The following is an 18,217-nucleotide window of genomic DNA, read 5'->3' as shown; positions in this document are numbered from 1 at the left end:
GGAATTTGTAAGCCAATTATGATACGATATGCCACCAGCCCCAATTATACTGCCACATCCCTAATGTGGGAATTAGGGCAAAATCAAATGTCCTAGCTTTCTCTTTATATTTTCAGTAGCATATATTAAGACAACAAAGGTATTGCCTGCTGAGTGCGCTGACTCATGTTTCTAGTCATGAGCTCACCCAAACCCTAGACACCCAATACCTCTGTGAACAAGGTGTTCAAAAGTCAGACCTCAGTAAAACAGGGAAGAAGGGTAGGAAAGATAGAATCAAACTTTCTGACATCACTAATGAAGACATCATCAGCTTGCAAAATATAAGCAAGAATGAGAGCACTCGACACCTATGCTGTATAACATTAAAAATTTAATATAGTTACAACAGATTTTTCTGGGGTTGGGGGCAGCTGGCCTAGAAGTAGCAAGACAACAATAAGAGGTTGGCTCCCCCAAACTCATCAGAAGGAAGATTGTAGCAGGCAAACAATGTTTTGAGATACCAAAATGACCAAATGCACCAGAACAAACGTAAAAGACAAATAGGCTTCGTGAGAAAACTAAAAGAAGGCAAAAGAGGGCCTAGATGATTAAATGAAAATGGAGTACAATAATCCTTCCCTGGACAACATTGGTAGCACTGAATGATTGTCCTCTGACACTTTTACGCCACTGTCAGAGCCCTTTTCAGAGGCTCACAAGGCACATATGTGTTATTGGGCCCAACAGTGGTGGTTGATGCCTTTTAATTCTGATGTCCCTTGGCCAGACCTATTATGAATCCTGAGCAACTGAGCCATCCTTTCTGCACTTGACTCTCAGTGGTAGATGTGGGGGGAATTGTAGACACGGGTTAGTGAACATGACTCATAACTCAAAGTGCACTCAGCAATGTCAATAAGCCATTGACCAGTCAAATACTTATTTTTATGTGAAAAAGAAGCATTTCATTTCTAACTCTATGCATCCATGAAAATAATGACATTTGTAAGCAACAACACATTCCTCTTGAGCTTGGGGCTCTAGTTTTTCTCTGGCAAATCCCTGTCTCACTTTTGTACTTGCAGTGTGGTCAGCAGTATTCCCCATTCACTGTTGGCCACATCCAGGAAATGCTCACTAGTATGCCTTACTCAAGAGTTCCCCTTTGACTCTTAGAAATTAATAAAAGGTGTATATGGTACCACAGTGCCTGCTCCTGCAGCACGGAAGCAATCAGCAATTCAGCAGGTGGCCCGAATGTAGGCATCTGAAAGTTCTGGTTCTCCTGTGAGAATCTGGGCTGCTTGCAGTACATGCAGCAGCACCTGGCAGGGGCTGGCTCTCTCCTGAGTGGTGCTGCCGGCTTTCTCCAGTCATCGGTGATGCTCCAAACCTTCGTAGATATGGTAAGTCTGTCTTCTCAACACAAAGGGAAGTGATCTTTGACTCCTGACTGGAGCTCAGCAATAGTGCAATGTTCTCCTCAATGTCTTTCCAAAGTCTATAGGGTCTATTAAGGGCAGAGCTCAGTGTGCAGGTTCGACCTGCCAGTTGCCGCTATATTCTTCCTTTGCAATGGCCCAAACATATGGCAAACTCAGTCCTGGCACCCTTCCTGGTGATAGTTGTTGTTGCAGTATTTGGGGACAAAGCACAGACTCCTCCGGTTCACTCACACCCAACAGTGGCCATTCCTGGCACACAGGATTGCCAATAAGGCACACAAGAGTCTTGTTGCACTTGTCAGCACAATCACTTCAACGGTGGGCCCTTCTTGCTTGTGGGGTCACAATACAGCGGTACAATCTCGGCACACCGAACACAGAGATTGATACGTGACTCAGTCCATGGTGGCCCTCTACTGGCATACAAGAGTCCCCAAATTACTCCCACACATAAGCAACACCCTGACCAGTGCAAAGCGGTGTCCTCACACCTCGCACAGAGAGTGCTCTCAGTAGGGCTCCCCAATGGACTTTGCTGCCTCCAATGCTCTCCTCTTTCTCACAGAGCACACTGGTCTGTTTGACAGATGACAAATTTTAGGGTCTCAACCTCCCCTTCTTATAGTCCATTTCCAGATGCCAACTGGGATTTGGGTCTGAGTCTTCGAAGTTTTATGTTGGGGTTCTGCTTTGTTTGAAGTGCACACTTTTGCTGTCTTTTTTCTCTTCAAAGGCTTTCTCTCACAGCAGGAAAGACTCCCAAGTTGATAGCCCCACAACACAGGCCATAGGAGTGACTAGCATTCACACCAGGATATCAGTAAAAGTGATACATGCATCAAAGGGTTAATCCTGGGCTCGCTGACTCCCCACTTTATGCTAATCCTGGGCTCCCAGCCCTCCTCTTTCTGATTCCCCTATCAGCCACATGTCCTTCTTGAGATGTGCCCAGAGGCATTCTTTGTGATCTGTCATTGAATCAGAGAGCTTCACCTAGCTCTCAAGGTGGTTGATTTAAAAGAAACAGTTGTTCAAAATACACTTGCAGTACACAAGAGCTCACCATAAAGAGTTGTTTCACTAGAAGGAGACCCACACCTGACAGGCATTCTGAAATGGAAGGGTGGGGGTTCTGGGGACTAATGAATTTACTTTTTATCTTGGTCTCGTGGTCACAGGTACGAATCCTGTTAGTTCCACTTGTTAGGTAACAATAAACCTCTTTTATTTCAGTAGCCAGGATGCCCTTCTAGCTGAACGTGCGTTATACAAATATACACATTATTTTACAAACCTACATTAGGAAGCAAATGAACATCTCAAGGAATGCCTTCACTGAAGGAATGAAATAGGTGTCAGAGAAAACTTTATAGGAAAAAAGACAACTAAAATCCCTCAAATAATGCATATTTAAAAACAAAAAGTAATATTTTGGTTGAAAAAAGCAAACACAACAACTTCCACTAAGAACGTTGCAAAAGATATCTTCTAAGCGCATGGTCAATTTTAATGCATAACGTTAAAAAAGTTTATTTTTCTATAGTTTTGGAAGTACTTGCTACTGGGAAGCTTTCAGTTTATACTCTTGAACCTTGCATTTTGTGGTGACTCCATATTGTCGCCGCAAATTTATTTGAAGGTGGTTTTTAGTTTTCCCTTTATACAAATTCAGGAAAGCTTACGCGAACTTCAACCGAAATATACTGGTAATTTCCGTTTCCGCAGTTGTCAAAGGGAAAATCTCCAATATATTACCTGCTTAAGCAACTGTGACTATTGAGCTACCATTTCGGTTGAATCCCTGGTTGAGAGAGACAAGAGTTTGCACTTTTCAGGAGTCAGTAAAATTATGAGACAGCTGACTCAACAAACAATTTTGTGTTGTGATTTTAAAACAAACGGGGTATGCGCCAATAACACTATTCATTGTGGAGAACATATCAGGTACATTGGTGTTGAAAAAGGCCATGATACGACTCCGACAATATTGCATATATTAGTGCTGTAGACTCACACACATTTTTGAACTAGGACATTTCCTGATTTGAATTGGGTAGTGCATCCTACAAATCATGGAATCACAATTGACCCCTTTAAAAGTCCTATTAATTCTGTTAACGGAATATGACCCTTGTCAATTACACTCCGAAGGATGTTGGAGAACATAAAACATCGAGATGTTGTCTATATTAAGTTTCCCACTGGAAGAGACCATAAAAGTCTAAATTGAAGAGAAGATGTCTATGGGAGAGGTTCAGGCATGGAATGCATCACTACCAGAAGGGTGCAGATCCAAAAACGGACACAATGATTTCCAGGCATGCTCTCAGGCTGGATAAAAGTGCCTCTAAAACATGAGTAACCATTGATGTCCTAAGCACTGCTGCCATTAAGAAGTAACCTACCTTTGAGGAGACTAACCGGTCTGCCATCAACTTATGGAAATCTTGCCTCAATATTATCACAGAGCAGGGATCTAGCCAGTCAGGCGAGACAATGTCAGCCAGCCAGACAATGGCAATCAGAGATAAGTGCTGCATAGGAGCACACCATTTGCTCACACACCTGCCATGGGAGCAAGTATCTAAAAATGGGCACATGGGCAATGTCACAGAACCTAAATGGCGTTTGTTACATGATACCACTTTTAATTTTCCAAGGTGCAAATTGATTGGATGCCAGCAAAAGTCTCTAAAATGATTTATTCTAACTTTTGTGAGAGTTAGATTATTCAACACATAACTTTACATTTGTTTCTATTATTCAGGCAAACAACCACAGACATAAAAGGATACATCCGCCCTAATTAGCACCACCAAGTTCTGTAGACATGCTATTTTTGATAACCACCTTTATGCTATACCTAGCATGATAGCAGGGCAAGGATTGGTCTGAGCAGCTTGGTCTGCCACTCATACTCAGTGCATTGGAGACTGTGCTGTGTTGCACAGCCAGGTTGGACAAACCTAAGTGCATATGTCAGTATGACCGGCCTAAAATGGCCGGCAAACTGGCATGCACAGTTCAGTGCACTCCAGTCATCCTCCCCCCTCCTATGGCCCAGCCACGCCACTCCCTGCACATGCTGGCTCAGCCTGCAGCTGAAAAATAAAACTACAATAAAATATTGTTTTATTTTTCAGCTACTGGCTCTTAGCCAATGGAACAAAGCTCCTTCACCATTGTGGAGAAGCTGCCCCTGAATTTAGTTTAGCTTTTCTGGCAGCTTCAAGGGGGGTTTCCTAATTGGAAGTGTGTTTTAATTGTACCGACATTCAGAAAAATGAAAAATTATGCATTAATGGTTTATCTAACTAGATGTTCATTTTTATTTATTGTAGCTGTGCCATCAGCCCCTGGTCGTATACTTGCCACAAGAAATACAAAAACTTCAGTTGTTGTACAGTGGGATAAACCAAAACAAGAGGAGGATTTGATTGGCTACTACATAGACTCTTCTGTGGTAGGATCCAGCCACTGGGAACACTGTAATCACAAGCCAATTTCTTACAACAGGTACTGAAAACGTTTTTATTATTTGAAAAAGTCTGAGCAATGTGACTTAAATATGAAGAGTGTTGGTATTAGGAGAGATGGGCAAATCTAAAAACGGTCACTTCTTGGCTGAACCACCCTCAACAACTGTTGCCTCTTATTTACTTTGAAACATTTAAAATTAAGTTTAAAATATATTTCTATTCACTAAAAACTTTTTGAGGCTCAGTTAAGCTTCTGTTGGAAGTAATCCGATTATGTAATCAGTAAAAAACTGAGTAATCGCGATACAGTATCAGTAACACAAAAACTAAAACCAAACGATCTGCACAAGTTAGTCTAGCTATGAAACTTTGACTCCCAGCAAAGTGTATCCCTTATGATCTCATACATTGTTTCACAAATGACATCACAAGTAACATCAGTGAAACCACTGCCACAAAGTGCAACTCATCACCATATTCGATGGACAGTGCAAAAGTGCACCTGACACTGGTCCTGTTGTTAATTATAAATGGAGCAATGGGGTAGTGCTGGACATCTATTTCACACATTCACAGCAGTACAGCCCTTTTCACAACTATGAATGCAACCCTGGGGAAACTATCACTCATCCTTCCCCAACATCCAGGCAACAAATGGAGAAACAGGCAGTGGCAGCTGCTTAGGTTTTTTGAGGACAAGTGGGCTGTGCAGGGAAAATGAGAACTGTTTATCTTTGCTACCAGTGTAATAGGCTGGCAAAACAGGGAATAGAGGTCTTTTTGTGAGCTCTTTCTCAATGCTCCCTCGGTTAAAAATATTTATACTCGGCCGATAGGTAAGGTAGAGAGAAAGAGATAAGATATCCCTCCCTTTATGTTTTATTCATATGGGAACTGGGTTTTTGAAGGAGGGAGACCACACAATGGATTTTGGTGAATGTGACAAGACATCTGGATCTGATTCTTCCACAAGGTGTGGAAATTTAGGGTCATATGTACGAACACTTTTTCCCATAGACACAGAATGGGTAAAAACCTTTGCTACATCTGGCCCTTAGTACTTAAGCAACCGTGTTCCTCTTCTGCTCTTTAACATGTCAAGAATGATTGCAAAATTGCACTTGAACCCTTGGGCAGTACTGGGTGTAATTTTAAGCACTCCTGATCCTGGGCAGGTTAGAGCAGCTGGGAGTGATACACTTTTTCTGAAAGTCTTAGACTGGCCAGAAGGTCAGAGATAGACTGAGCAAACTTGAGTAGTCATCAGAATTCCAACCGTAGCTCTACATAGTTGCATGGCCACTTGTGTGGTGCAGCTTTCTTTCTAACCTCCAGTGATTATGAACATAATGAGGGCCCTGTTTCTCAACAGAAACACGTCTGCTTCACCTCTGTTTTGCCCTCAGACAAGTGTTCCTGAGGGCAAACCAGATCCTTTCCACTCATTTATGCCATTAATTATAAAGTTATGCAATCAACTGTGTGTAGAACCAGATGGGCAACCTCAGAATTATTTTCTCAGATGTCTCTCTAATGAGGTGATTTTTTCTACTCAACCATTTTTACTTCTGTTTTAAATCACCAGAAATTATCTGGCAAATAACTTTTTCTTTTTTCAATGTTGCTGATTTTTACATTCAGAGTAACAAATGCATACATAATTCACAGATCCACCTGGGTCATTGACATGTAATTTAATTCCTGTTCAGTAGCTGCAAAAACGGTGCCAAAGAACCACAAGCACTTTCACTCAGCCAGTTTTGACATTTATCACAGAAAGTTCCTGATGTAGGTTTCCATGAGAAATGGTTATTTTGGAGGTAACATTTTATCTATGCCCTTTAAGCAGTATGTTCCTAATTTAGATCAGGTAAGAGGAACTGTTTTATGTTTTTAAAAGTTTGGTGTGTAGTGGTGAGCGTAGGCCACAAATTATAATTGAAACAAATAGAGCCTCTTCTGATACGATCACATCTTGGCCTTATGTACACGCACACCATAAGCATCTTCAGCTCATAGGTGCTCTTTCTTCCTTTGTCAACTGAATATTTGAGTAAGACCTTTAGTTCCATCTTTGAGGTAGTGGTTCAATAATCGTTGATGTACACACTTTGTGCCAGTCAGTGGACTCCCACAAATGTCTCTTAAAATGAGACCAGTGGTTCCATGGATCTTACAGACATTCCCTTGCATGTGGGTGCAGTAACTCACTTCAGTATATACCTCCTTCCATCAGCTTTAAGTAGCTCGCCCATCTTTCACTAGTGTCCTGTTCCCTGTACAGTTGTGAGTTTGTACGTGCAATAGAAACAACACATTTACTAGTGAGAAAGTGTACTGTCCCACTCTAAGACTGTTGTAAAGACGTACGTAAGCACAGCAGCACAGAGTGGGAAAATGTTCACATCCACATTGCAGGCCTTGGTAGCTGTGGTTGAGCAGTCAAGGCTTAGCGAAAACGAAGTGAGATGAGACTTTGATTGTGTAAAGTACATCACAGTTACTGCACTTGCAATACATATTTAAATGCCAAGTGAGATTCTGTGCATATAGAAATACATTGATATACAAATTAGTATGATTAATCAGCTAAAAGCAAACACATCAAAATACACAATACACCTTTATTACCTTAAAACACATTATATACCCTTGTGAGATGATGGTGAACTTAAAAAAAAGAAAGAAAAGAGGAGCACATTTTACTTACTACTTAGTGGGTGTAGACAAAGTTAATAAACATGTAGGCCCATATTTATACTTTTTGACGCTAAACTGCGCTAACGCAGTTTAGCGTCAAAAAATTTAGCGCCGTCTAACGACATTCCGAAGCGCCATGCGGGCGCCGTATTTATGGAATGGCGTTAGCCGGCGCAAGCAGACCGGCGCTGCCTGGTGTGCGTGGAAAAAAACCACGTAGACCAGGCAGCGCCGGCGTAGGGGGAAAATGGCGCTAGGGCGTCTTAAAATGGCGCAAGTCGGGTTGACGCTAAAAAATCGTCTTAACCCGATTTGCGCCATTTTTTCGACGCCCAGACGCCATTTAAATGACTCCTGTCTTAGTAAAGACAGGAGTCATGCCCCCTGCCCAATGGCCATGCCCAGGGGACTTATGTCCCCTGGGCATGGTCATTGGGCATAGTGGCATGTAGGGGGGCACAAATAAGGCCCCCCTATGCCACCCCAAAAAAATTGAAAAATATAAAAAATTATACTTACGTGAACTTACCTGAATGTCCCTGGGGTGGGTCCCTCCATCCTTGGGTGTCCTCCTGGGGTGGGCAGGGGTGGCAGGGGGGGTCCCTGGGGGCAGGGGAGGGCACCTGTGGGCTCATTTTGAGCCCACAGGCCCCTTAACGCCTACCCTGACCCAGGCGTTAAAAAGTGGCGCAAATGCGGGGTTTTTTGACCCGCCACCTCCCGGGCGTGATTTTTGCCCGGGAGTATAAATACGACGCATTTCCGTCGCCGTCATTTTTTTAGACGGGAACGCCTTCCTTGCATCTCATTAACGCAAGGAAGGCGTTCACGCTAAAAAATGACGCTCTTTGCCCATACTTTGGCGCTAGACGCGTCTAACGCCAAAGTATAAATATGGCGTTAGTTTTGCGCCGAATTTGCGTCGAAAAAAACTACGCTAATTTGGCGCAAACGGAGTATAAATACGGGCCGTAGTGTCCATGATTGCTACCAGATCACGACACTAACAGTAATACAGAAACTGGCAACAATATTGTCTTTCATACAAAACAGATATGACAGACCTGCCAATGTTTGTTCCTCTAAAAGTGATATGGTAGATCTTAGGACATCACTACAATGCTAGACTGGAAGCAGAGAACTCACAGTTTACCTTCGGTCTATGTAAATTCAATGGGGTTTGAGTTTGGAAATTTTGAAGCAAAACGTAAAAGACTGTATCAACATCAGAGTAGGAAAATGATGGATAAAGAGAATTATGAGGTTGCTAAATTCTTGAAGGAATTCGGCCACTTATAACAATCTAAATTGCATAATGGCTTCATCAAAACTGGAAAATAATGCCACAGTATACATGCATCATTCAGTTGTTTACTAAAGCAGTACAGATTCTGCATCTGCAACCAGAATACTTGCATTGAATCGAAGCTGTCTGAAAGAGTTTGAAAGAGTCCTGTGTTGGGTTGCTTCCACGGTGCACAGCCTAGGTGCTCTGGGTGAGGTTTTTAATTGGTGTGTTAATAGACATATAACTTCCTATAAATGAAGCATGTTGGCAAGTTTATGTTGATCTAGGCAATTATGATTTAAATGTTTTATTCGGACTAGAATATTAAATGTCTTATTTAGCGATAGGCTGTAAGAAATGTGTCTTTTCTGTATGGTCATCCCAGATGTTTTGCCATTTGCTGGATGCTATGTTTGCTATTTTTTTTAACTCTGTGTACTTCACGCCTGCTTAAAAGTAGCCACATGATTGTGTTTCCACTCTGCCTCTAAGTCCCTGGTATATGGCATAGAAAACACATTCACAACCTGGTAGTGAAAAGGCAAATGTAGACTGCAGTAACTATTATGCTATCCGCAGAGTGGGTTTGTACATTATGGCTCAGGCAGCCTAAAACCTGCTGTCAAATCAGTCAAAATAACTTTTTTGTGACAGGTGGAAATCTTACTTTTAATTCCAGTCAATTTTTATTAAAGTGTTCATATACAACAGAGTAGTGGGCCTTCCCATTCTTTAAACTAAACAGTCCATGTGTAAAGGGGTGTCACTAAGTTTCAAAGTCCCCAACCTTCCCCGTGCCACCACGGCTCCATTATAGTGATCGAGGTTGACAGCCTTGGTATTTCATTCCTCTGATCAACTAAACGTCTTCTAAGTGCCATATGTAGTGTGATAGTAGGCCTACAGCTCTGAGACAACCAGGGAAAGTAAGATCTCTATTGCCTTGGCAAAATTATTGATTAAATTAGTCTAAGATGGGTCCCACATCTTGATGAACTTGTCATAGGTGTCCTGCATCTCATATGCTATTCTTTCAGTAGGTAAGAGTTGCCAGATTCTCTGTAGCCACGTGGAGGTGTTCGGAATGGTGTTCCTCCCCCAGAGACCCAGAATGGTCTGTTTTGCCACCAAGGGAGGATAGGATATCCTCTTTCTCTCCCTCTGAGTAGAATAAAGTGTTTCTTTGGTAGCTCCAAGAGGATGGAGGCCGTGACCGTGGTCAGGGGTTTCACTTCAGGGGTTTCACTTCAATGATTGCAATAGTTTCCAAAACCTCATCTCAGAATCCATCCAAGTGGGGAGAAGTCCACAGGACATGGTATAGGGTCCCTTTGCCCCCACATCCCCTCTAGCAGTCACCTTATCTGATGCTGTTCCATCTGTTTAATTGTGCTTGGGTATGATGCCATCTATACTCAGTCTTGTAAAGTGATTCACTGCCTCGGGCCTGCACACAATTATTATTGTGGCTAATTTGCATTTGCCTGCTTGCAGCTGCCCAACGAGGGCCTGACCTTATGGAAGTGTGCACACTCCACTGAAAGTCAACAATGGCTTAGTTCTGGTGAACGGATAAACTGAGAGTAATGAGTTTGATCCCTATCAACTCAGAAAGGAATGTTGAGGTGGTCCCAAGAACATCTTTAATTTGAAAGGGACACAAGCGAAAACTGCCAATTCATAGTTTAATGCCAAGGGAGATCTGAAGAAGGGAAAACCTTTGTTCCTAAGCCCACACTTGCCAGGCTGGCACCCAATCTAATGAGAGGAAAGTTTCCCCAGAACTTGGTTGGAGTGAACCCAGAGTAGGGGCCTGCTCATTTCCCTGACTACACATCTGGGTGGATACCGGACCTCTAAAGAAGACTTTCCCCCTCTTTGATTTTAGCAGAGCAATACATTGTGGGATTACTTGCAGTATGTCAAACAGAATGTGCTGCAAAAGTGCAGATGGTTGACCCTGGGTACTCCTCCACCATTGGTTAGGGAGTGCCCAGATATCACCCCTACCCACAAGCTAGTGCTAACTATAAACATTGCAGCCCAAGTGTTAGAAATTGGGTTACTAGTTGACTGAGGTGTCATCAATCAATCAACATTCTTGTGTAGAGCGGCTAAAACACCTGTTAGGGTCTCAAGGTGCTAGGGGAGTTGCAGTTCAGTCAAAAAGCCAGGTCTTCTGTTCCTTCTTGAATTGAGGTAGTGAGGGTGAGTGTCTGAGATGTAGCGGAACAGTGTTCCAGGTCTGTGCAGCGAGGTAGGAGAAGGCTCTTCCTCTAGCTCAGTTCTAGCGGCTCCTTTGGCGGTGGCCAGGGCCAGTTCGGTGGAGCAGAGGTGTGTGTTGGGCATGTATAAGGCAGGCAGTGGTTGAGGTATGCAGGTGTAGTCAGTGTCCAGAAGCCAGGCTCTCTAGGGGGAGTGTGGATGAGCAGCCAAGGCCTAACTAGGAGACATGCAAAGCTCATGCAATGCCACTGTGTTCACACAGTACTCACAAACATGAAAGAAAATACTCAGTGTTACAAAAATAAAGGTACTTTATTTTGGTGACACAAATGCCAAAAATACCTTAGAGACTATACTCCCTTAGGAGGTAAGTAATAAACACAGTATACACACTAGAATGCAGAAATAGCTGTAAAAACAGTTAGAATGCAGTGACAATAGTGAAAATCAAAATATTTAGAAATGGGCCTAGGGGAAACACAAACCATACACCAAATAGTGGAATGCGAAAGTCAGTTTCCCACCCGGGCAAGTGTAGTGTGCAGCGGGGCGCTGGGAGTGCAAGAAAACACCAAAGATGAGTATTAGAACCCAACCCAGAGACTGCAAGACACTAACGATGGATTCCTGGACCTGAAGACCTGTGGAAGAAGGGGACCAAGTCCAAGAAGCACTGAAGAGTTCAGGAAGAACAGGAACCCCTTCTAATCCGGATGAAGGCGCAAAAGAACCACTGGTGAAGAAGAACAGTCAGTACTGCACCCGAGAAGACAGATGCGGGTTCCTGGTTGGTGCAGATGATGCCCCACGCCAAATTGATGATTGCAGTCTGGTTTACGCCACTGGATTCTACCAACAAGCCTTGCCACATGCATAGCTCGCTGTTAGCAGAAAATGATGCTGCCCAGGATTTAGAGGGACCTGGTGGCCTCTACCTTTAGAGGGGAAGACAGAGGGGGCTCTCAGGAACTCAGGGACACCCTTAGAAGACCACACAGCACACACAGGAGTCCCACAGCATGGAGACAAGGAAGGTGCAAAAGAAGGCCCACACAGCACTACAAAAAGGACTCCCACGCCGCCGGAGAACCACGCATGAGGCAGTGCTTTGCAAGAAAGAGTGCTGGGGGCCAAAGCTTCACGTGCATGAGGAACTATGTGGAAAGATGCAAACAAGACTTGGCAACTGCAAAACATGCGGTGCATGGTGGTACTGTCTTGCGTTCGGAGGCAAGCTCTTACCTCCACCAAGGTTGGACAGTAGGACTTCAGGACCATTGGGACCACTTCAGTCCACTACCAGTGATGCTGGATCCCCGCACTTCTTCAGGAGAGGGGACCCAAGCCACCAGTCATCGCTTCAGAGGGGTGCCTGCTGAAGCAGGGAAGTGACTCCTTCACTTCAAGGGAGATTCCTTCATTCTTCTGGTGCAGGCTGAAGACAGGCAGTCGTCTCAGGATGCACAACTTGGAAACAGTTGCAGTTTCAGGCAGGAGCTGAAGATATAGGCCCTCATTCTGACCCTGGCGGTTCTCTACCGCCAGGGCCAACGGGGGCGGGAGCACCGCCGACAGGCCGGCGGTGCTCCCTTGGTCATTCTGACCGCGGCGCTTTGGCCGCGGTCAGAACGGGAAAACCGTCAGTCTCCCGCCGGTTTTCCACTGCCCCTTAGAATCCTCCAAGGCGGCGCAGCTCGCTGCGCCGCCGAGGGGATTCTGACCCCCCCTACCGCCATCCTGTTCATGGCGGGAAAGCCGCCATGAACAGGATGGCGGTAGGGGGGGTCGCGGGGCCCCTGGGGGCCCCTGCCGTGCCCATGCCCAGGGCATGGGCACGGCAGGGGCCCCCTAACAGGGCCCAACTAGGCTTTTCAGTGTCTGCGATGCAGACACTGAAAAGCGCGACGGGTGCTGCTGCACCCGTCGTACGCCTTCCACTCCGCCGGCTCGATTCCGAGCCGGCTTCCTTGTGGAAGGCGCTTTCCCGCTGGGCCGGCGGGCGATCTGAATCAGATCGCCCGCCGGCCCAGCGGGAAAGTCAGAATACCCCTCGCGGTCTATTGACCGCGGGGCGTTATTCAGGCGGCTTCCGACGGGCGGGCGGCAACCGCCGCCCGCCTAGGTCGGAATGACCACCATAATGTTGCAGAAGTTGTCCTTGCTTCTTTGTGGCAGTTTGTAGAGTTCCTGGAGGGTCCAGATGCAGTTTCGTCGGTAGAAGGTGAAGTAAACGATGCAGAGGATTCCTGCTGAAGTCTTGCAATCTGAATCTGAAGAACCACCGAAGAGAGAGAACCTAAATAGCCCCGAAAGGGTGACTGGTTAGCTACACAGGTAAGCACCTATCAGGGGAGGGCTCTGAATTCACCTGCTGGCACTGTCTACTCAGATGCTCCCAGAGTACCCCACCACCTTGGAATCCAAAATGGCAAAACCCAGGGACACTCTGGAGGAGCTCTGGGCACCACCCCTGGGGTGGTGATGGACAGGGGAGTGGTCACTCCCCTTTCCTTTGTTCAGTTTGGCACCAGAGGAGGGACTGGGGGTCCCTGAACCGGTGTAGACTGTATTATGCAGGGAGGGCACCATCTATGCCCTTCAAAGCATTTCCATAGGCTCTAGGAAGCTACTCCTCCCATGCTTGTAAAATCTATTTCCAAAGGGAGAGGGTGTAACACCGCTCTCCCAAAGGAAATGCTCTGTTCTGTCTTCCTGGGCTTGAGCTGCTTGATCAACAGGAGGGCAGAAACATGTCTGTGAGGGGGCAGCAGCTGGGGCTATCTGGAAAACCTCAGAAGTCTGGTATGGCAGTACTGGGGGTCCACTGTGGAGCCCCCAGAGTGCATGGAATTATACAACCAATGCCAGAATCAGCATTGGGGTATAATTCCAAGATGTTAGACACCTAACATGGCCATATTCAGAGTTATCATGGTGAAGCTGGACACAGGTATTAACCCATGTCCAGTGCATGCGTAAAATGGTGTCCCTGCACTCATGAAGTACGGGAAAGTGGTCCTGGATGAAATGGGGGCAGCTCTGCTAGTGTGGGGGTGCCCTCACACAGAGATACTTTGCACCTAGCCTTCAGGTTTGGAAGGCCTGACATATAGGTGACTTATAAGTGTCCCGGTGTAGTGTAAATGGCAATGAAATGGTGCATGCACCATTTCACACAGGCTGCAATGGCAGTACTGTAGAAGGCTTTGCATGGGCTACCTATGGGTGGCAAAAGTAATTCTGCAGCCCATAAGGGTCCCCTGGAACTCCATTGTCCTGGGTACCTAAGTACCATACTAGGGACTTATAGGGGGTGACCAGCATGTCAATTTGGGATGAAATACTGGGTTACCAGTGCGCAGTGACAAACTTTAGAGGAGAGAGAGCATAAGCACTGGGGTCCTGGTTAGCAGGATCCCAGTGACACAGTCAAACACAGTGAAATCAGGCAGAAATTGGGGGTAACATGCCAAAAAGAGGCTACTTTCCTACATCACTCTGGGAGCCCTGGGTTCAAAATGAACTTCAGAGTCCAGTTCTTCCTCCTCAAGCAAGAGATGATCAGAAAACTACAGTCCTGACCTCTATGTTCTATCCCAGAGGTCCTGGAAGCCCTCAAAATGACAAAAATTAGCTGCTCCAGAAACCCTGAAAAGTTGAGACTTAGAATATTTTTGTACTCCCAAGACCTCCAGATCCTTCAGGAAGACCTAATGGCAAACATGTCTGATTTTGATGCAGCTTCATTGGAAAATGCTTCACGCTTGTCCTGGTGGAGGATTTTAAGCTCAATAAAAAATCAAAAGGTCTTTGACTAGGACAGACCTGCTGGGGATATTCTACCCATACTCTGTCATGGCTGTCCATAAATCACATATATCTATCAGTCTACATGATCTCAGTCAGCTTACTCTATTTTTCTAATTTGTTTGGGATTTGTATTGTTTGGTGTTTTTACTTTTATTACTGTTTTGTTACAGCATAAATATTTTACATTACTTTACTCTGTGCCATAGTTATCAGGTGCTGGACATAGTACTTTCTGCAGAGTCATACCCAAATGTTTTGCCTTTCATCTTCCCTTTTTGCTGTTTTTTTTTTTTTTTGGTGGCTTTGGGACTCTGGGCACGTTACCACTGCTGACCAGAGCTAAATGCATGTGCTCTCCGCTTAAAACATGCTAACACTGGCTAATCCAAAATTGCCTTTAATAATTTACTTATAAGTCCCTAGTAAAGTGCACTACCTGTCCCCAGGCCCTGTAAATTATAGGCTACTGGTGAGCCGCAACACTGATTGTGGCACCCACTTGTAGTTCTTCAAATATGTCACAGGTCTGCCATTGAAGAGCTCATGTGTGCAGTTTTAAACTGCCATGTCGACCAAGCAAGATAACCCTCTTGCTAGGCCTAAACCTTCCTTTTTAATACATATAAGTCACTCCTAATCTAGGCCCTTGACAGAACAAGGGCAAGGTGTAGGGTATTTTAAAAGTAGGACTTGCACATTTCAGTTTTACATGTTCTTGAATGAAAAACTCTTAAATTAGTTTTCAGTGCTCTGAGGCCTACTCCTCTCATAGGCTAGCATTGGGAATTTGCTAAAATATTTATAAGCTGTAATTCCTTATCAGAAAGAAGTAGCTTTGCCATGTTTCCTGTATTTTGTATGGTAATGATAAAACCTCTTTACTGATAAAGTCAGATTTAACATTACTATTTTAGAAATGTCACTTTTAGAAAGTAGGCATTTATCTGCTCTTACTGCTCTGGGTGCCTTTCATCATGTCTCTAATACAAGTATGTGATAGGTGACAGCTACACTTTGTGCATTCCCGTTACACAGGCACAAACACAGGACAGGTAGGTGTGTTTGAGCACTCATTTGCATTCATCTGCATTCTGGTGAGCCTTCCTGGGCAGGAAGAGTGGAGGGGAGCTCACACTTACACTTGAATTGGGAAGTTCCTGTTCCCCACACAAAGGGCTGATTACCCCTATTGGTTGTCTGGAGTCAGGGCTCGGAAGAAAGTATCTATGTGCCCTTCAAAGATCCTTTTTAAAAATCACCCCACTTCAAAGGCACATTTGGGTATAAGAATGGGGTCTCTGACACCAACAAATCAGTACACTTGTGTACGTGGGAAGAACTCTGCTGGAGTAAAGACTGCCGTGCTGTAAGGATTTCTACTTTTCCTGGACTGACTATTCCAAGGAACTGCTTTCCTGCTTTCCTGAGCTGTTCTCCTGCCTGCTGATCTCTGCCCTGCTGAGGAAAAGGACTGGACCCACCCTGCTGAACCCAGAGTGACTGCAAGGGCTTGCTTGCTTGCCCCCTGTTCTTTAGTAGTCTCATGGACATCGAAGACTGCCTGCAACTCTCCTGGTGCCGCCGGACTCTGCCATCTGTGAGCCCTACTCTTGCCTGAGGTACCCAAACTATTCCTGGGCTTCATAAGTGGGTTCCGCAGCTGATTTCTGCAAAAACCGATGCATCACCTTGAGTGCATGAGGAATTCTGCTACATTGCTCCTTTGGCCCTGAATCAGAGGCTGTTCGACAATAGGGTATTCACAGCCTGCGAGGCTCAAAAATGACGCATCGCATTTACTTCAGCAGAGCTCAACGATGACGCAGTGACATGACTGTGTGGAAAATGCCAACATATTAAGCCCTTGAAGTCAACACTTTGCTCCATCAAGGTATTGTTTCAGTGGAGCCTGCATGATTTCTGTAGCTGGCCTACCCTCCATTGTAGTCGGCCTGAACTTGGATTTGCACCAATCCCTCGCGACCTCAAGTAACCTTTTGACTGCTAGTAACTTTTAGGCATTATTTATGAGGTAGGATCTGATTTAGAGTTTGGTGGAGATGGTAACTCTGTCACAAACGTGGTGGGTAGCCCGTCAACTGTATTGAGATTCCATAATAGCCTATGGAGATCATAACACAGCAAATGGGACATCCGTCACATCTGTGACTGAATAATTCATCCGCCAAACTCTAAATCAGGCCCTTTAATTAAAAAAAATTAATATCTCGACCTCCACTGTTTAGATTTTTGTCATTTTGGTCTTGTTTTACTCAGATAAGTATTTTCTTTTGTTCTAAATCGGTGTGGCGTCATTGTGTGGTGTTTCTATTGTATTACCAAGCATGTGTGTTGCACAAATACTTTTCACATTGCAACATTGCCTCTTAAATTATGCCTGACTGCTATGTGCCGAGCTACCAGAGGGTGAGCACAGTTTAATTTAGGAACTGCAAGTCACCATGACTACGTATGTGGTACCTACCTTGACAGGGTGCAAACCTCTGCCAATAGAGCTCCAATTTCTAACACCAAGGGATCGAGCACAAGGTAATTTGGAGCCAGATGTAGCAAAGGGTTTTACCCATTCTGTGTCTATGGGAAAATGTGTTTGTACATATGGCCCTTGGTGTCTTTGTATTCACCTTAACAAGTTATTATTATTCTTTGAGGTGGCTGGTTGCCCATCCCAAATAATAATCTTACACAGGCCATAAGCGAGTTGTCCAACCACTCCTCCTCTTTGTTGGACTTTATTTAGAGTGTTGTGTAATGCAGAGTTGCTGATGGATGAACTTACTATCAAGGGCCAACCATGGCAGATCTGAATATGTTGAGAACGTCAGAACGGCCGGGCAATATCCACTGGCATTCTTTATGTCTGAGACCACAAGGTAAACCATGGCCATCCTAACAGAAAGAAAATGTGAAATGTTCCCACTGGTTATGAGAAAAGTCTTGTAGGATTCAGATTTGCTAGGTTATTTCATGAAATAGACCTTCACATTCGGACGTAGTCTAATTGAAGAATAACATAACTGAAAGCTGACAACAACCATGCCTACATGACAAGGGAGACCTGCTGTCTTGTTAATGCAGAAGTCATTTGGAGGATATATTTTATTCAACATGGCAGGCAAGTCTATTTTTGGTAACTGAGCCACCACTACGATCACTGATGTGCTCTCACCATCACAACAAGTTTGGCAAACAAGCCACCAAGTCTTAAATGTGTCCACTTTATTCTCATTCAAATTCTCAGAGAAGTTCAGCTTTGTCTAACA

At 44.6% G+C, this 18,217-nt stretch overlaps 1 protein-coding gene across 1 annotated transcript in view; it reads left to right on the top strand.

Annotated features, from left to right (window-relative positions):
• Positions 1 to 18,217, top strand: part of MYOM2 (myomesin 2) — a 571,331-nt gene that overhangs the window by 231,190 nt on the left and 321,924 nt on the right. The window contains exon 16 of the mRNA XM_069235814.1: positions 4,772 to 4,946. Coding sequence (XP_069091915.1) covers positions 4,772 to 4,946 — 175 coding nt within the window. The remainder of the gene's footprint in view (positions 1 to 4,771; positions 4,947 to 18,217) is intronic.

Source organism: Pleurodeles waltl, chromosome 5 (genome assembly GCF_031143425.1).
Source record: "Pleurodeles waltl isolate 20211129_DDA chromosome 5, aPleWal1.hap1.20221129, whole genome shotgun sequence".
In the NCBI taxonomy this organism is placed as follows: domain Eukaryota; kingdom Metazoa; phylum Chordata; class Amphibia; order Caudata; family Salamandridae; genus Pleurodeles; species Pleurodeles waltl.
Note: the sequence above shows the minus strand (reverse complement) of the source record. Positions and strands in the feature narration are given on the sequence as shown.